The 19,863-nt window shown below is 34.7% G+C and overlaps 3 protein-coding genes across 3 annotated transcripts; all 3 read right to left on the bottom strand.

The window, feature by feature from the left end:
* Positions 1-119: 119 nt before the first annotated feature.
* LOC144841603 (uncharacterized) lies at positions 120-4,801 on the bottom strand. Its single transcript, XM_078698042.1, has 7 exons — positions 4,648-4,801; positions 2,838-3,884; positions 2,447-2,579; positions 1,670-1,837; positions 1,270-1,409; positions 1,051-1,148; positions 120-607 (listed from the first exon to the last, which is right to left on the bottom strand). The coding sequence occupies exons 1-7, from the start codon at positions 4,778-4,780 to the stop codon at positions 386-388; spliced, it is 1,941 nt and encodes a 646-aa protein (XP_078554168.1). The 5' UTR covers positions 4,781-4,801; the 3' UTR covers positions 120-385.
* A 1,241-nt stretch (positions 4,802-6,042) lies between these two features.
* Positions 6,043-10,797, bottom strand: LOC144841443 (uncharacterized). Its single transcript, XM_078697773.1, has 7 exons — positions 10,665-10,797; positions 9,483-10,517; positions 9,118-9,256; positions 8,019-8,186; positions 7,413-7,549; positions 6,836-6,927; positions 6,043-6,432 (listed from the first exon to the last, which is right to left on the bottom strand). Exons 1-7 carry the CDS (start codon positions 10,795-10,797, stop codon positions 6,211-6,213), a joined length of 1,926 nt encoding a protein of 641 aa, XP_078553899.1. The 3' UTR covers positions 6,043-6,210.
* Positions 10,798-13,368: 2,571 nt separating this feature from the next.
* LOC144841442 (uncharacterized) lies at positions 13,369-18,952 on the bottom strand. Its single transcript, XM_078697772.1, has 7 exons — positions 18,817-18,952; positions 16,407-17,411; positions 15,768-15,906; positions 15,472-15,639; positions 14,844-14,980; positions 13,976-14,073; positions 13,369-13,593 (listed from the first exon to the last, which is right to left on the bottom strand). Exons 1-7 carry the CDS (start codon positions 18,950-18,952, stop codon positions 13,369-13,371), a joined length of 1,908 nt encoding a protein of 635 aa, XP_078553898.1.
* Positions 18,953-19,863: the final 911 nt, after the last annotated feature.

The following is a 19,863-nucleotide window of genomic DNA, read 5'->3' as shown; positions in this document are numbered from 1 at the left end:
TAGAGTGATTACCAGTTCCGATCTAGAATTATGTCGCACTTGTTTTCCATTACCGCTAAACATTAATTTCATACACAATTTACAAGTTTATTTTCAATTCATCAACTAAAATAAATCAATTCAATTTAAGTAGAGTATATAAACTCAAATGTTTATTTTTTTTTTAAAGCTAATTTAATAACACATACATTTTGCAATGGGAAAATGACCATTGCGCAATTAATATCTGAGTATACCACGACGCTTTTAAGATAATGATTTGAAAATTCATCAATTTGACATTTTTATAATTACTGTTGTTTTTGAGAGAATGAATCATGAATGCTCATGTCAAGCTAATTTAATATTCGGTTGCGTTCTTTAGTAGGTACATTAGTCTGTCAATTCACTTGAATGTATTTTGTAATAAGAAGGCCACCATTTCTGGTGTTTTCAGTTTTCTTGGTTGCTTAAATTGCGTAACCGATGCTGTGGAATTGTCTAGTATGTACTTCTTAAATTCAGCAAAACCCTCTGGCTTAACTTGGCGTACATCCATCGGGGCAATACTGCCTTTGTCTCGGTATGACTTGTAGGCAAATGCTTGATCACAAAGCGCAGAATCAATCTGGAATAGAAAGAGATTTAGGAATGAACATTTACATTATCTAAGCTTTTTAACATATTCATAGCTAGCTGTTTGATTTACCATATTTTGATTTACCATTCACCATATACAATAATAATAATAGTTTATTCTTATATAGCGCATATAAGCAAGCTCTCAATGCGCTGAACATTATTACCCCAGTCATTTCCTGATCAAACACCTATGGAAACATACTCCCATATATGCAGCTAGTAATCATCGCAAAGTGATTGTCTTGATCTAACCGGGTTCCCAATTATACACCTGGGTAGAGAGAGAAAGCAATGGCTTTTCCTCTAGCCATCGAAGGTTCATCAGTTTCTTGTAGGCCTAGACTAAACTTTTTCATTTAAGTTGAAATAAATAAATGTGCATTAATTTTATTTGATTGACTTTGAAGCAGATTGTAATTAATGACTTACCGTTGATTTTTCGTCGGCTGTCAACACATATTCTCCATCTTTTCCTTTGATTTCAATGAAAATTACGTAATATCCAGGTCCAGTATTTCTTTCACAATCTGAAATAAAAGCATACAAATCTACTATTTACAAGTTTAGCATATTTCTTGTTTACAAGCATATTTTTTGGAAAGAATGGAACCTAAAAATCATCACCAACATTAGGCCTACAGTACGAACCTGGTAGAAGGTCGCTCTCCGCGGAAGTGAAATCAACGAGTCGTTGTTGGCTAGGCCATTTTTTAACACATTTTAATATAGACGTGTATACCGCTGATTCGTCCACTTTTTCACTACGTAGGTTTAATATCTGACCATACCTATAAAACAGAATCGGAAACATGCGTAAAAAAATAAAATACTGATGCACTATCTGTTGAAAAACATACGTTAAAGATGCACTCTGTGGAAATATTCCTATGATACCTCACAAATAGATCGGTAGTATGTGGAGATACAGCACTGAGAATTGGGTGAAAATGTCTGTTGCACTGTTCAATGTATTCAAAGTTGCAGGTATTAAGTGTTTTCTCTAATTTTTCAAAATTTATTTTGACGTGTTGTATACCCTTTCTCTTACCTGTACTGAAATTCAATCACTGGAGTTGTGTTATAGAAGTCCACAACTTTGATGACGTCACCAAATCTAAATCGGTACAACCCACATGTCGGATTGCTTACGACCATTTCGTACTGTTCTCCAACATTAACAGAATCGCCAAAAATGATCTTTGGGTTTGCGTCTCCGCTAAAAACAAGACATACTGTTTACTCTTTTGTTTGAGATGGGAATTGTACAGTCCCTTTTAACTTTATATGATACATTTTATTTGTTTTAATTAATAATGGAAATTAAAACATAATTCTAAAGTGTATTCGATTAGATCGATTTGAAGATATAAGAGATATAATATCGTTGATAACAGTTTTTTTTAAATAGCAAGGCACCATGATGATATCATTCGCCAGTATATTTACCAGAGGAATTATTGTACCTTATCAGAAATTTAGTTTCAGTAAAAGCATGGGTTGTACATTTGCTGTATGAACTTCAAAAGGCATCTTTTGACATGTTATTTGTCACTGGAAGTCAATCTACTGATTGTGCTTGTTTATCGTTGCTTTACTCAAAATGTCATGATACTAAAGCAAGCTAATTTCTTGTATAAAATTAATTTATATGAGAATACTGTAAATGGAGAGATCTGAAGAACCTCGCAACAGAGGTATTAAGAAAACTTAATGTTTACAAATAGATAAATTAGCCCCTCCAAGGGTGTATTAAGATTTCACACCAAGCTCGATCGAAGACGCCGTCTGTTCTCCATATTTTCCTCTATCTATTAGGAATACATACCTTTGTTCAACAGGAATGAATTCATAAATGATTGCTGCAGGAACTAGAGTGTACCGCAAAGGAGGGGTTAGTGAACGATTTATTCCAAACAATCCTTCAGTTCCAGCGTAGGCTGAGGTTACTTGTAAAAGCCCTGAAAAGGATTAGAAAAAAACAATAGTTAGGTTTTGATTTCATAGGTAATAATAAGTAACTGATTTCTTTCTAAAATGAATACTTGTTGCTATGAATTGAAACTAAAAACCTCATGCTAGCTAATGGAAGTAGGCCTGACTATAGTCTCACGACAGAACTGCTGTAAATTGTCGACAACGTGAACGGAAACAACTGTGTAGAACTAATTATGTCTTGCCTAATAATAGTTCACTTATAACATTTAGATAGGCCGTACCTTTCGCGTATGTTCTGCCTAGTTCTTCGTTGCTTGTCCCAAGATTAATACCTGTAAAGTGTTGTAACGTCGGCCAGATTCTTTTTGCAATTCCAACAAATCCTTTTTCAAATTCTCTTCTTAAAAACTGGATTCTCTCTGGTACATATCTGGCTGTGATCTGTTTGTTTAATTCTAGGCGGACTTCAGCGGGAATTTTTAGAGTTGAACTGATACAACCGGTCTCCAAGTCATTCAACATCTGTCGCCAATGCTTCTCCAAAACTTGAAACGCGCTTAGTAGTAAAGGTGTAAATGGTGACTCGATACTTGCGATGTATCTATCACATATACCAAATAGCATGTGTACATAACCCGATTCGAACTCTGTCAAAATGTCGTAGCCGGCTGATGGAGTGGTGGTAACTGCAGCAAGTAACTTCTTGTGAGATTTTTCTAACATTGACACAGGGCCAACGGGTATTCCTGCTTCTTCGGGTCTAGGAGTCGGAGGGCAATATACCAGTAAACTGCGCTGTAATGGACTATGCAGTTTAAACCGTTTGTCTTTCATAATCATGTTTAATATCAGGGAATTAATTGTTAGTCTCATGGCAGTTAATGTTTGTTTTGTATATGGTATTTTCTTACTTTTACCAGTTGTTCCTGATGTCAGGGTCAGTCTGACAACTTTGTCTTTCGTCATGACGTTTCTTTCTCCCTTGCATATCCGATCTATGTATTGTATGTAATGACTGTATTCTGTCAGAGGATGTTTCGCCTTAAATTCATCAAGACTGTGAATCTCTGCGAACTTAAAATCTTTGCCATACGCAGTCTTGCCATTTTTCTTGAGACCGTCTAAAAGTAACTTCTCCTGTGTCCTACGAAACAATTTCGTTTGTTTTTCAAATGACCTCTGACTCGAGAATTTAGCAAGTAATCGCATAGTTACATTTAGTGAATATAATATGACAATTGAATATATGCCATGGTGATCAGACCACAAGACAAGCGACATGTGCACGAAGATGATGCCAATTACAGATAACAGTGTAAGCAAGAGCACTGAAAAAAAGAATAAGGTTATATTTACAATAAATGCAATGCTGTAAAACATGCAGCGCATGCGTAAAACAAACACATTTTATTCTATGACCCTCTGCATTGTTCATTGGATGCGCTTTGTCTAATATTATACACCTTTTGTGTTCGAAAAACAAACAGAAATTGAAATTGCTACCAACAGGACGTGCTTCCTAGCATACAACCTGCTCTTTGAACGAATTTGTTAAAATAGTATTTTCTTTCAGAAAGATTAGAAGTGCAGAAGCACGAATTTAAAAATGTATGTATCTATCGTTCACCATTAAACCTAATTTCCGTAAGATGTGGGTTTTATTTTCAAACACAAGAACATAAAATTATATTTTAGTGTGATTTTAGTTTTCTTTATAATTGTTATTTTTTGGTTATGGAATTTTGTCATTTGAAATAAAGTGATCAATCAATCAATCAATCAATATTTTTCGCCGAAAGAAAATTAGAAATGGTTAAATATTATATGCGGTAGGCAAATTTACACAGACAAGCGGTAACGTTAAGCGGAAAACCGCGTAGCTTGTCCTCACGTACAATCTGTATCTATCCTGAACGGAAACCGCCAAGTTCCGTTCCGGCGTGTGTGTAATGGTCCTAAGGAATAACATAGATTCTATATTTGTATTACCCCACCGTTACCGTTTGTCTGTGTAAATTGGCACGTACTATGTTTTGTATGATCAGGACGTATGTTGTAATGTACACAGTTTGGAATGTGATATAACATTACCTTCTAGAACAGCCAACACGGGTGACTCGACAGTTTGCAGGCCTACGTTCAGAGCTACTCCAACAAATCGGTATACACAGCCAGCAAGAACCAAACTACCGACTGCACCAAGAAAAATCTTTGGGCCTCTCATTTTGCTTGCTAAAAAAGTAATTCTATGTATACAATGTAAAAGTCATACACGACAGGAATGGCAAACCGCCAAATAACAACTTATTATCGCCGTCGTTCACACAATGCCCGGGATTTCATAAGAGATTGCAATACGAAAGTAAATATTTAAACAACCGTTTGATTTGAGAGATGGCAGTATGTGTTTACTAATCGTCTAGAATTAAGTCACAGTCAGAGCACATGGTTTTTAAATTACAGCGAAACACAACTTATATTCATCATAGCCGATTTAAAACGTTTTGCATTTTCTATAATCACAAACATCCGATTACAGGCGGTAGCTTAGCGGTTAACATATTACTTCCATGAGTTCAACTTGGTTTAACTTTGTTTGTTTCGATAACTTAGTTATTGAAGTAAAACTCAATGTGTAAAGCATAATACAGTGGCTTACCGGTAACATTGCTAACGGCTTACGTAGGCTTTATGCAATTGCAGTTTTTAAACTGTTACAGTATAATCGTCGTCAGTGCTAGGCCTAGAATCATGTGTCATTATATTCAGTGATATTCATCAATATCACGGCATTTAAAGGTTGCTTTACGGCTCTGTCACAGAACCAAACAACATTATAACCCTACAACTTAGGGTTACGTTATAAAACAACATTAAAACACTTTAATATATTATACATAGGCCTAAACAAAAGCAATTATATTCTTTAAAATAAAATTATTCTTTGGCAATGATGATCGTAGTTCGTAATTACATTTATTTTGAGTTAAGCTTAGTTCTAATTGCAAGGACGTAAAGTTCATGATTGGTCAAATTACTTGCGTTGCACTTGCGTACTTGTATTGCGTTGGGTGCAACATTTGTAGTAGGCCTACATCAGTGCTTACGTTATTGTTAGAATTTCCAGAGCAAAGTCAATCATGAAAACAAAAGAGTTTTAATGTTGTTTTATAACAACATTAAAACACTTTAATATATTATACATAGGCCTAAACAAAGGCAATTATATTCTTTAAAATAAAATTATTCTTTGGCAATGATGTTCGTAGTTCGTAATTACATTTATTTTGAGTTAAGCTTAGTTCTAATTGCAAGGACGTAAAGTTCATGATTGGTCAAATTACTTGCGTTGCACTTGCGTACTTGTATTGCGTTGGGTGCAACATTTGTAGTAGGCCTACATCAGTGCTTACGTTATTGTTAGAATTTCCAGAGCAAAGTCAATCATGATGATATAATATCTGAAATGTTACTGTGATAGCCGACTTTTCGTTTTGTATACTAATATTTATGTCAGATCAATAATGATTTTTTAGTATTATAAATAACATAACGTAACAGATAACGTTTTAACATAAAAAAATATTTCAAATATAAGGTGTTCGCGTAAATATGATTTTTCTTCAGACATGCCCCACGATTATACTAGGTCCTTCAGTCTGATGTCTCATCTAAAATAAACGCTACAGTGCCTTCTGTTTTGAGTTTTCGTGGCTGTTTAAACTGGTTAAAAGTAGCTGTAGAATTGTCAACGATGTAATTCTTCAGTCTTGCAAATCCACCTGGTTTGACAAAGATGACGTCTGTTGTACCGATCCCATTTTGGGAACGCCACATTTTGTACAAGGCCGCGTGTTCACAAAGTTCAGCATCCAGCTAAACAAAAAAGACAATTAAAATATATTATAGCATATCACTTATTATAATTTTATTGTTAAGGTCACATTTTTAGGCCTACCCGCAATCTGACGGTACCATACTACTTAAAGGCTTCCATTCACAAGATTTTATTTGTTTTAAATTGTGCCCGCTCTTTCATAATTATGATTTGTTCATGACAAGAAAGAGAAATAAATGTTTTTTTGATTGATTTATTAATTATTATAAGCAGTATATCTGTATAGGCCTACATACAACCACAGTGTAAACGCACGTCTACATCCATTCTCACCATTATATATTGTTTTTCATACATGTGTTGTTGATCACTGATTAATTGAATGTGAAAGTGTCACTGGAAGTTACCTATTTGTAGTTTATAAAAAGTTGAACAACTTACTAGTGTACTTATATGTTCTCCGATGTCACCTTTGTTTCCTTCAACTTCCACGAACACTACATAGTAATGTGGACCTTGCCGCTTGGCAGAATCTAAACCGTAGAAATAAGTTATATTATAATTATCTTTTGGATTATATCAATTGAAATAAGAACAAACTATGTTCACGATTCTTCTTCATAGCTTTAATTCTGCTGACTTTTCTAAAAACAAAATTATTGATTGGCACATTCTTGGTTTACTGATAAATTGATTCTTCGGTTGATTGATTCATTTCTAGTTCATAACTAATTTGGTATTGATTGATTGGTTGGTGGCAAGCATTTACTGATTGAATAAATTAGTAATCTTATTGATCAATTCTTGAACTGATTAAATTATATTTAGTCATCAATTATATTGATTGGTAATCTATGTAGAATTTATTTGATTTTGTGATTGATTAACTCTATCGACTGATTAATATACTACTGTAGTTGATTACTGTAATTGATTGGTACTGATTGATCATTTGATTGATGGGAAGCTGATTGACAATGTATTGATTTGTATTGATTACACTGTGTGAAACTTGTACCTGGCATCAGAAAGCTTTCAGCACAAGCATATTCAATAAGTGTAATCCCTGAAAACTGTTTGAATGTGTTCTCCAGAGCATTACGCATGCAAACCTCATCAACCTTCTCTCCACGAATGCTCAGCAGTTGGCCGTATCTAAAGATTGAAAACACATCAATGGTACAGTGTGTATAGCAGTGTTAAAATAATCGAAAACATTAAGCCCTACTACTTATAGTTTATAACATTAAGTATTGTATTGCTCTGTGACTTATTTTCCATTATAAAATAGCATTTAATAACTCTCTAATGGTACAGTAGTGTTGCTTTTTTGATTTTAAATATTTTTAGTCGTGTGCAACGCGACTCTATAGCTCACTATGTCGGTCGGTCGGTCGGTAAATACTAACTCAAATTTGCACACGCGACTCCAGCCATGTATATGGCCTTGTTGATTTAGTAAACATAAATGGATTTGATTTTAAACTTGTTTGTTTTTATACTGTATTTTAGTGTAAGATCATAAAACATGATGGGTAAATGCTGCTGCATTTTAAATGTTAGATCATGTTCTTACTTATCTTTCATGTATTCAATAGATATCTTATCTAATTTTTTTAAATACCTGTAGTGAAACTCAACAACTGGAGATTCATTGTGAAAGTCGACTATTTTGATGACGTCACCAAATCGAAATCGATATAACCCACATGTCCAGTTACTGACTACAAGCTCATAAGTTTCGCCAACTTTTACTTGGTCTCCAAAAAATGTGTTGGGATTACTTTTTTCACTGAATAAAAATTAAAAAACTAGTTTAGATGAGATATATAATTATATAGTGCGTAGCACGTACTGTACGTACGTAAGGCAGAAGGACATTACGGATGCCAAAACTTAATGTCATCTGAAAAACAGAGTTCAAGATTAATGACTGTCAACCTCTAATCTGAATCTAATATTTATTAATATATATGTATTTCTTATTTTTTGACTTGTTTGTCATCTAAGCTTGCCGCTTTTAGAACATACACAGTTAACATTAACTATTGTGTAATAATAATAATAATAATAATAATAATGGTATTTTTAAATAGCGCATAATACAAAGTTTCTAAGCGTTTTATACAAAAAATGATCCATAAAATATCCAACAAAAAATAAATAAAACCAGAGGAACCATTTACACTGCTTTTTTCTCCAGCACTTTGAAGCTCCTATGTGAGAGCTCGCCAGAACAGTATTCAGCTCGGGTGAAAAAAGGCATCTGTCTATCCTATCCTGCTAAAATAAGAAGTAAAAATGTGTTGCCTCTTTAGTAGCTTGTGGCAGATCATTCCAATATGAGTAGATGAAAGATAAATGATCTGTTTCCATATAAAACAGTGGCCGGTTTTGAAACATTAAGTGAAATAATAATGTAATTTTAGCTAATTGTGTTGTTTAATTAATTCTTTATATAAATTATATTTATTGATTCAATCCTGTTATGGGCGACTTTGGTCGCTGTTGGAAGAAGATGAAATAAAAAAATATATATATTTATGTAGATGATGACGTAGGCGGACAATATGGTGCGATAAGCTCATCGATGTACTGTAGGATGGTGAAGTATTTTACTAGGATGAAACAATAGATTGTCTAGGCCATTATCTTGATTTGCAACCTACATCCATCACATAGTTTAAAATATTTGGAGCAATGAAAACATTATGATAGTTTACCTTTCCTCAATTGGAATAAACTCAAACAAAACTGAATCTGGAACCAAGGTATAACGGTGAGGTGGCGGTCTCAACATGGTTAAATTAACACCGTAGAAGCCCTCAGTCCCTAGATACCACTCCGATGCAAAAGCTACGTCTGTAAATTAACAATATATATATATATATATATATATATATATATATAGATATCACCCCGGTAGTTATATAATTATGAATTAGTTGTGTCGATCCATCATGTCCGAAAGTTGTATATTACTTTTAGTTACTGTTAGCTATTTGCTTACACTAAAATCAAGTTGATTGAAAATTGAGCTTTATAACTTTAAATCCGTATGTTAACATAATAAGTACAGCAATGTTACCTTTCATATATGTATTACAAAGCTTGTCGGCACATCTGTTAAGATCTGTTCCAAGCCAAACACATAGTTTAGGCCATATTCTTTTGCTTATTCCGTCGAAGCCTTTCTCAAATTCTCTTCTTAGGAACTGAACTCTCTCCGGGTTACATTTACCTTTTAACTTCTCTTCTAGATCTGCACGAACTTCTACAGGAATATTTAACTTCGACCATAATGAGCCTCTTCCGATGTCCGTTAGCATCTGTTCCCAGTGTGTTTCAAGTGTTTTAAAAGCAGTTATTAGTAGCGGTGTGAACAGCACAGTAATCGATTTTAAAAATCTATCACGAATACCAAATAACATATGAACATAACATACTTCAAACTCAGTTGTAATGTCAAAACCTGAAATTGGTGTAGAATAGATGAGTAAATAGTTCTTGTAGGATTTAGGAATTACTGACCCAGCAACTACAGCAATACCGCTTTCGGGTGGTAGGTTCTCTGGGCACACGAACATATAAAGTGTGCGACGCAAAGGGCTGCTCGTACTGAACGTTTTAACAACAACTCTCGGTGCCAGTAAAGTGATAGGCTTTGAAAAACTCCAAACAGCGCCGTTTGTATATGGTATTTTCTTCCCTTTTCCTGTAGTTCCCGATGTAAGTCTCAGCTGAATAACCTCATCTTTTGTTAGAACATTTGATTCTCCGGCGCAGATGCGATCAACGTATTTCTCATAGTGACTATACGTGGTCAGTGGATGCCTCGTCTTAAATTCCTCAAGACTGTTGATATCACCAAGATGAAACTCTTTGCCATATATGGTATTTTGATTATGACGTAGCCCATTGAGGATATATTTTTCTTGTGTCTTTCTGAATTTCTTTGTTAGCTTCTCAAACGACTTAAACACGAAAAAAGACGTAATTTGGCATACTATGTTGATAAGATAGAGTAGATATAGAGATGATGCATCTAGATGGTCAGACCATTCCAGTGACGATATGTGAACAAGAATCAATCCTAACACTGTACAAAAGAGCAGCACAATAGCTGAAATTGGAAACATGTTTATAGTTCAATGACCGTCTACTAGTAAGAATAAAAGAATATACAAATCTCCTACCTATGTCGTCATAATATTTGCTTTTGGGCTTGTATGCCGATCCAAACAAAATTTTAAGAATTTAAACACCTTACCTTCTAGAACAACCAACACGAGTGTTTCGACAGTTTGATGGCCTACGTTGAGAGCTATTCCAACGAAGCGGTATGCACAGCAGGCAATAACCAAACTACCGACAGCACCAAGAAGAATCTTCGGGCCTCTCATTTTGTGTTGGCTAGCAAATTAAACAATGACTATATAGCTCAATCGCAATAAAGAACACCAGCAATTTACTATTCTTATTAAGCATGTAAGATAATGGCAAGTAAGATAACAAACACAAATATTGAAACTACGATTGCAAACTCTATTATTAGTGTCACACCACCTGATACGGTATCATGTCTAGCGATATTAAAACAGCCTACAGTGTGTTGTCTTCTATCGTCATTACAGGAAAAAGATTATAGTTAAATCACCTTATTGCAATCATAAAACATAGCAACATCAATATCGTCATTTCCAGTTCCGGCTTAGTCACTACGTCAAGAGCACTCGAGCAATTTTCTTATTGTAGCAAATCATAAGTTTCTTAAATCATAGACGATTTAAAACTTTATTTTTCATAACCATATTACAATAGACTCATTTCATAGGTGTTTGTTTAATTATGTAGTACTCTAATTTGTTTCTATAGGCACATACAGCCTTTGTTTTTACGTACAATAGAATGATCATAAATCAGAATAACCAGACATCAGGTAAAGTATCACCTCCAGCATCAGGAAAGGTGTCATCTCAAGACATCAGAGAAGGTGTCACCTCCAGACATCAGGGAAGGTTTCACCTCCAGACATCCGGACAGGTTTCACCTCCAGACATCAGGGAAGGTTTCACCTCCAGACATCAGGACAGATTGCACCTCCAGACATCAGAGAAGGTGTCACCTCCAGATATCAGGAACGGTGTCACATCCAGACATCAGGAAAGGTTTCACCTCCAGACATCAGGGACGGTGTCAACTCCAGACGTCAGGAAAGGTTTCACCTCCAGCGACCAGACATCATGAAAGGTGTCACCTCCAGACATCAGGACAGGTGTCACCTCCAGACATCAGGAAAGGTTTCACCTCCAACTCCAGATATCAGGAACGGTGTCACATCCAGACATCAGGAAAGGTTTCACCTCCAGACATCAGGGACGGTGTCAACTCCATACGTCAGGAAAGGTTTCACCTCAAGCGACCAGACATCATGAAAGGTGTCACCTCCAGACATCAGGACAGGTGTCACCTCCAGACATCAGGAAAGGTTTCACCTCCAGCGACCAGACATCATGAAAGGTGTCACCTCCAGACATCAGGACAGGTGTCACCTCCAGACATCAGGAACGGTGTCACCTCCAAACACCAGGAAAGGTTTCACCTCCAGATATCAGGGACGGTGTCACCTCCAGACATCAGGAAAGGTTTCACCTCCAGACATCATGAAAGGTGTCACCTCCAGACATCAAGACAGGTGTCACCTCCATACTTCAGTGAAGGTTTCACCGCCAGACATCAGGGGAGGTGTCACCTCTCTGTGGCAAAACTCTACAAAAATACATGGTTACGAACTTTCTTAATACAAATTGAATACTACAGTAATAATACATAATATGAATTATTATATTATATTATTATTATATGAATCAGGGACGGTGTCAACTCCAGACGTCAGGAAAGGTTTCACCTCCAGCGACCAGACATCATGAAAGGTGTCACCTCCAGACATCAGGACAGGTGTCACCTCCAGACATCAGGAACGGTGTCACCTCCAGCATCAGGAAAGGTGTCACCTCAATACATCAGATAAGGTGTCACCTCAAGACATCAGGAACGGTGTCACCTTCATACATCAAGGAAGGTTTCACCTCCAGACATCAAGGAAGGTTTCACCTCCAGACATCAGGGAAGGTTTCACCTCAAGGCATCAGGGAAGGTTTCACCTCCAGACATCAGAGAAGGTGTCACCTCCAGACATCAGGAACGGGTCACATCCAGACAACGGGAAAGGTTTCACCTCCAGACATCAGGGACGGTGTCAACTCCAGACATCAGGAAAGGTTTCACCTCCAGCAACCAGACATCATGAAAGGTGTCACCTCCAGACATCAGGACAGGTGTCACCTCCAGACATCAGGAACGGTGTCACCTCCAAACACCAGGAAAGGTTTCACCTCCAGATATCAGGGACGGTGTCACCTCCAGACATCAGGAAAGGTTTCATCTCCAGACATCATGAAAGGTGTCACCTCCAGACATCAAGACAGGTTTCACCTCCATACTTCAGTGAAGGTTTCACCGCCAGACATCAGGGAAGGTGTCACCTCTCTGTGGCAAAACTCTACAAAAATACATGGTTACGAACTTTCCTAATACAAATTGAATACTACAGTAATAATACATAATATGAATTATAATGAGTTATACCAAATGTGTGCTACATTTCCATTCTAAATACAGTAATTGGATTAAAAATCATTTTTTTTTATCTTTTGTGGGTAACTACCACCTTTATTTATTCAATGTTACATAAACAACAATTACAGAATCTCATATATGTTTACATTATTTTCTGCATATTTTGTGTTATGTTATCTATTACAAAATATATTGCATGTTTAATGAAAAAAGTTGTGTATTTATGAAACGTTTGTTAACTTATTTAAAAATAATTATAAATACACACAAATTAAAGAATATTATAGTTTTACAATATTGAGAAATATTATTATGATCATTAATAGGTACATTCTTTATAGGCATATTCTCTGATCTAAAATATACGCAACAGCGCCTGATGTTTTTAGCTTTCGTGGCTGCTTAAACTGGTTGAATGTAGCTGTAGAATTGCTAATGATGAAATCCCTCATTTTTGCAAATCCACCTGGCTTCACGACAATGACTTCCATTGTTCCGATTCCGTTTTGGGAACGCCAGACTTTGTAGAGGGCCGCCAATTTGCAAAGTTCAGCATCAAGCTAGAAAAAAATCACTTATTAGATATTTTAGAAATGTGGATACTAAAATTATTGATATTATTATTATGAGCGCAAGTCACATGACCACATGAAAGAGGCCGTTCGGATTGTTGCTCCGTAGCGGAACAATTAAATACAGCGCACTCTACAGTTTAGTTTTCATTTTCATAATATCTATCGGCCTATCTCATATTGTTTCAATAGAACCATATTGAATTTAACCGTTGTTGAAACCAACGCAACATGATATGAAATCAACCAATCAAATCAAATCAATTCCAACCTGTCGCAGAGGCGCAAATACTTTGACCGATGATCAGCGACGGCATCTTTAAAAATGAAAATCGTCAAATATTTGTAAGAATTACGAAATTCCACTTACTATTGTGCTTATGTTTCCAATATTCTCAACTGCGTTTCCCGTAGCTTCCAATTCAACGAATACTACATAGTAATATGGACCTTGCCGCTTACAAGAATCTGAACACGATAAAGATATTTCATATTTTGCATGCATTGATCGATCATTACCATTTGTATTGATCGATCATTACCAATTGTATTGATCAATCATTACCATTTGTATTGATCGATCATTACCATTTGTATTGATCGATCATTACCATTTGTATTAATCGATCATTAATATTGTATTGATCGATCATTACTATTTGTATTGATTGATCATTACCAGTATTAATCGATCATTACCATTTGTATTGATCGATCAATACCATTTGTATTAATCAATCATTACCAGTATTGATCGATCATTACCATTTGTATTGATCGATCAATACCATTTGTATTGATCAATCAATACCATTTGTATTGATCGATCATTACCAGTATTGATCGATCATTACGATTTGTATTGATCAATCATTATCATTTGTATTGATCGATCATTACCAGTATTGATCGATCATTACCATTTGTATTGATCAATCATTACCATTTGTATTGATCAATCATTACCATTTGTATTGATCGATCATTATCATTTGTATTGATCGATCATTACCATTTGTACTGATCGATCATTGCCATTTACTACAGGGTCGATTTATACATTGATTGATTGAAACTGGTTGCCATCGTTAATTCATCAAATATTATTCTGGTGGGTTGTATGTTTGACGAGGCCTATATTAATTGATTGATCGCATTGGACCGGATTGAACCTTTTCATAGATTTATCGATTAGTTACTTTTATCAATTACATTAAATCTGAATTACATTACAGTACCTGGCATCAGTAAGCTTTCAGCACAAGCATAGTCAATAAGTTTAATTCCTGAAAACTGTTTCACTGTGTTCTCCAGAGCTTTATGCATAGAAACTTCATCAACTTTCTCTCCACGAAGGCTCAGCAACTGGCCGCATCTGTGAACAATCAATAGAATACCGTACCATATAATATACCGATAGTATACTTAATTCTTGCTATGTATGATATGAAATATTAGATTTGGCAAATGATTCATTTACTTTTATACAGTAATATATTTATAATTTTCTTTTGACTGTCGATATTTTTTTTTACAGTTTGTTAATTTTTCAATCTAAAGTTCTTAAAGCTATCTTAAAGCTCCTTTTTGTATGTTTCATATTGTATTTTTCTGTGTTTTAACGTATATATTTATTTATATCTAAATATTTTTAAGGCATCCTATAATTTGAGATTTTTCGCTGTTAGGTGTAGTTGAAATAAAATAGAATAAAAAAGACAAGAATTATAATCAATGAATGTTAGCTGCTCTAACATGTTGCGATACTAATTTTCCATTTAAAAAACTAGCTTCACCTATTTGACTTTAAAATGTCTACACTGGTGCTATATCAAATTATTATTTTTGTTTTCTTGTTTGATATACCTGTACTGAAACTCAACAATAGGAGACTCATTGTAAAAATCTACTACTTTGATGACGTCACCAAATCGAAATCGATATATCCCACATGTCCAGTTACTGACTACAAGCTCATAAGTTTCGCCAACTTTGACCTGGTCTCCAAAAAATGTGTCTGGATTATTTTCTTCACTGAATAAAAAATATAGGAAAGGATATTGTTTTGTGTCCATGACAGAGATACACTTAGGCCTATGACATTAAAGAAACGTGTATCATTAATAAAACTACAATCAATGATAACAATGTGCACGGCTTACCATTGTTCAACCGGAATAAACTCAAATAAAATTGCATCGGGAATCAAAGTATAACGATGAGGTGGCGGTCTAATAATAGTTAGATTAATACCATATAGTCCTTCAGTACCTAAATATTGCGGCGAGATAAAAGCCACGCCTACAGTAAAAGATATTGTGGTTAGTACGGTACGGATAGGTATATAAACATATAGCTACTGAACATTTGTTTAACTTAACGAAAGTTATATTATAGTACCTAGTCTGGGTTTCTGATGGAGTTTTGACCTGATATTAATACAAAGATAAATATTTTGGCACACATGGCGTTTCATACGTAGAGCTTGTAAACTCCGTGTATTTTCAAAACACAAACATTGAAAGGCCGACTGGTGGACTAACATAACAAAAAACAATAAATACAGACGTGGGGCAAGTCTATATAGTACCATTGACAATGTGTTAATTTTTCCATGGTAGTACTGATAATAAAAATGTGTGACATATGAAATATTGATGCTCAGATAGGCCTACAGTTTGGTAAAGAATTATGTGATTGATGAAAAACTCATTCTAATAGTACAAATTGAATTTATCTAAAGCACTACATGTATTTTTTATACCTGACTTTGTTCTGTTACCATAAAATAAATCACTTACCTTTCATGTAGGTATTCTGGAGCTTGTCGGCACATCTGTTAAGATCTGTTCCTACACAAACAGACACTTTAGACCATATTCTTTTGCTTATTCCGTCGAAGCCTTTCTGAAATTCTTTTCTCAAGAATTGCACTCTATCCGGGTTACATTTACCTTTTAACTTCTCTTCTAGATCTGCGCGAACGTCTACAGGAATATTTAACTTCGACCATAATGATCCTCTTTCGATGTCTGTTAGCATCTGTTCCCAGTGTGTTTCAAGTATTTTAAAAGCCGTTAGTATTATCGGTGTGAACAAACCATTCATTTCCTTTACAAATCTATCACGAATGCCAAATAACATGTGAACGTAACACGCTTCAAACTCAGTTGAAATGTCAAAACCTGAAATTGGTGTAGAATAGATTTTTAAGTATTTCTTGTAGGATGGAGTCATCGCTGATCCAGGCTGTACGGGAATGCCGCTTTCAGAAGGTAATCCCCTTGGCGCAACAAAGATATAAAGTCTCCGTTGCAATGGATTAACTGTGCCTTTAAACGTATTGCATAACGTGGTTCGTGCTATGAAAGCGATAGGCTTTGCAAAATACCAAAAGCTTACATCTGTATATGGTATTTTCTTCCCCTTTCCCGTAGTTCCCGATGTCAGCGTCAGTCTGACAACGTCATCCTTTGTCATAACGTTTGTTTCTCCGGCACAGATTCGATCAACGTATTTCTCATAGTGACTATACGTGGTCAATGGATGCCTCGTCTTGAATTCCTCAAGACTGTGGATATCACCAAGATGAAACTCTTTGCCATATACGGTATTTGTATTATATCGCAGCCCGTTGGTGATATATTTTTCTTGTGTCTCTCTGAATTTCTTTGTTTGCTTCTCAAACGACTTCAACACGAAAAAAGACGTAATTTGGAATACTATGTTTCTCCAATAGAGTAGATATAGGGATGATGCATCTAAATGATCAGACCATGTCAGTGACAATATGTGTATAAGACACACTACCAAAACAGTACAAAACAAGAGAATAATAGCTGAAATTAAAAAAAAATCATGATTCAAGGTAATCTACCGCATTGTGTATAAACACATTTCAACTATTGACATTTTACAAAGCTTTACATTGATTTTTCGAGTAGAAATGACAATTGAATAGATAATTATATAAAACATTTATCTTTGTATCCTCAACTATTTAACCCTTTTGTTTTCCAAATAAAAAGTTTAATTTAGAAAAGAAAGTTAAAGCCATTAAAAATGATATCTGATATTTCAAACCAGATTCAAAATCGACCCAGTACGAAAGTTCAAGTAGCCCACATGCACAGGTAGTCACTTACTTTTTTTATCTGTTGTTATTTCAGAGTTCAGCCGAAAATTCGATTATATATCAGTTCTATCTAACATATTTATTTTAAGGTTTTTAATTTCAAATTGCGAATGACACGTATACATTAATTGTTTTTTCTGAAAGGTGTTTTGTTTTGTTGTGTTGTCCTAGTTGTTGTTGTTCTAGTTATCTTTATCTAAAACATTGTTTTCTTCAAATAAAAGATACACAATAATGGTCTATAAAATATTAATATGCATTTTTTATATTGTCATTATTGAAATAAAATGAATATAAAATTATATGATAGATAGAAGTGTATGAAGTTGCCAGAAAAACTTCAATCAAGATTTCCACAATTTAATAATAGTGTGCTGTTACAGTAGTGTACTGAATTGTTATTTTAATTACAACCAGCAGAAATCTACCGATCACCTAGCTGGCCTCTCATTTTTTTTTTGGTTACGTAGTACAATCGACATATTTTAAGGGGAAAAAGATATTCTAATTGACTTTACTTGAAGAATGTTTATGTTTTTATACTATGAACCTAGATAGTTCTTTACACAGTTGTTATTGTATGAAAGTACTAGAAAAAATACCCATAATAAAACGAGTTTTAGACGTTTCTTTCAACCAAATTCTAGGCCTACAAATCACATGACTATTGCATCGATTAAGTATGTTAGGCAAAGGATCTTTAGGCAAACTCAATCAGGAGGCGGATTCAGGCGGATAATCGATTAGTACTTTTTAGTCAAAAACCCTCATGCAACATTATAATTATTCTGATTCAAGTAATACACCTAATTAAAAATAAAGTTTCATTTTCCAAAATAAAATTGATTATTATTGTTTGTATGCTCTTAGTAGCAGAAAAATATCAAGACCAAAATCAACATGAATCACGGAAGTTAAAAAGGAAATTTAAATTTATATAGACACACTCCAAAACCACTCTGCCTATAACAGAGTAAAATGGCATAAGGGGAAAGCGTCATGTTGGAAAACGAGAAACGTAACTAATGATGTAGGCTTAGTAGGCCGATCTGGAAATCTAAAACTATCAAGCTTACCTTCTAGTACAAGCAACACTGGTGATTCGATAGTTTGCAGGCTAACTAAGTTCAGAGCTACTCCAATGAAGCGGTATACACAACCTGATAGAACTAAACTACCAACGGCACCAAAAAGAATCTTCAAGCCCCTCATTTTGTGTTAATGACTAGACATTCAGCGTATAGTAGGCTACAATCGAAATGGAATAACCCTCAAAGCGCACCGTTCTTATTAATGTACTGGGCAACATACATAGGTAAATATTTATACAACGATTGAAATCTAACATTAGAGTCACAGCCGCCTGTATGAGCAACATGATACCGTTCAGGTTGATTAATTAATCAATGTTGTTTTTATCGTTAATGCGATATCGCTTTATAATAAATAATATCTTCTTTTATTTTCGTAAAGTCTGAACAGTTTAAAGAAAAGTATAAAGTTCCATATCCAGTATTGCTTTCATTTGTTAGCTTACAGATATTTTAAAGTGAAGGAAGAGTGTTTAACAACATCAATGGCCGTAAATAGTTCCGAATTTTATTCTTAGTACAATTTGTTTTTTATATCTTAATAATTTGTTAGAGTACTTTATCAGAGTGCGCTTTTATTATACTTACTCCTCCCATGCGAAATAACAATATATTAAGGAAGAAAAAGACCGGGTTACTGCTAATTTTAATAATGGTAATGAAACTGTAGCTTATTTGTATTTTTATTATTTTGTCAATGAGGGTGACTCACACCGGCACAAAGCTGACGATACAGAAACGAGAGAAAAGATAAAAAAGCCTATAATGATATTTATTTAAAAATATATATAAACATAAACTTATGCATTACAAAATATAATTGAATTTGAAACATTATGGAACGCATTTTGAAACCCTTGGCGACATTATCTGTCCATATTTGATTGTGTGGTCAGATCATCCTTAATGTGTTCGCATCACATTTTTTTCGGACAATATGTAATGATGCAGAATTTCGGATTTCAAAGGGTAGTGCAATAAATAAGGATGGTGCGTTATAATAGAAAACTGTCCCGGACAGTTTCTGTTTTA

This window comes from Antedon bifida, chromosome 4 (assembly GCF_963402885.1).
Source record: "Antedon bifida chromosome 4, ecAntBifi1.1, whole genome shotgun sequence".
Classification (NCBI taxonomy): domain Eukaryota; kingdom Metazoa; phylum Echinodermata; class Crinoidea; order Comatulida; family Antedonidae; genus Antedon; species Antedon bifida.
This window is presented reverse-complemented; position numbering and strand designations above follow the sequence as displayed.

Bases quoted from the DNA above. Each gene is read 5' to 3' on its own strand.
- LOC144841603 (XM_078698042.1), bottom strand. From the start codon at position 4,780: ATGAGAGGCCCAAAGATTTTTCTTGGTGCAGTCGGTAGTTTGGTTCTT. The intron at 2,580-2,837 runs GTACGGCCTATC...AATCCTTTTCAG, and splicing joins AGGCAGAACATACGCGAAAG to GGCTTTTACAAGTAACCTCA. The intron at 1,149-1,269 runs GTTCGTACTGTA...CTTTTATTTCAG, and splicing joins GGAGAGCGACCTTCTACCAG to ATTGTGAAAGAAATACTGGA.
- LOC144841443 (XM_078697773.1), bottom strand. From the start codon at position 10,797: ATGAGAGGCCCGAAGATTCTTCTTGGTGCTGTCGGTAGTTTGGTTATT. The intron at 10,518-10,664 runs GTAAGGTGTTTA...TTCCAATTTCAG, and splicing joins CGTGTTGGTTGTTCTAGAAG to CTATTGTGCTGCTCTTTTGT. The intron at 8,187-9,117 runs GTAAACTATCAT...ATTTTTATTCAG, and splicing joins TTTATTCCAATTGAGGAAAG to TGAAAAAAGTAATCCCAACA.
- LOC144841442 (XM_078697772.1), bottom strand. From the start codon at position 18,952: ATGAGGGGCTTGAAGATTCTTTTTGGTGCCGTTGGTAGTTTAGTTCTA. The intron at 17,412-18,816 runs GTAAGCTTGATA...CTGTTTTGGTAG, and splicing joins AGTGTTGCTTGTACTAGAAG to TGTGTCTTATACACATATTG. The intron at 13,594-13,975 runs GTAAGTGGAATT...ATTTTTTTCTAG, and splicing joins TTGGAAACATAAGCACAATA to CTTGATGCTGAACTTTGCAA.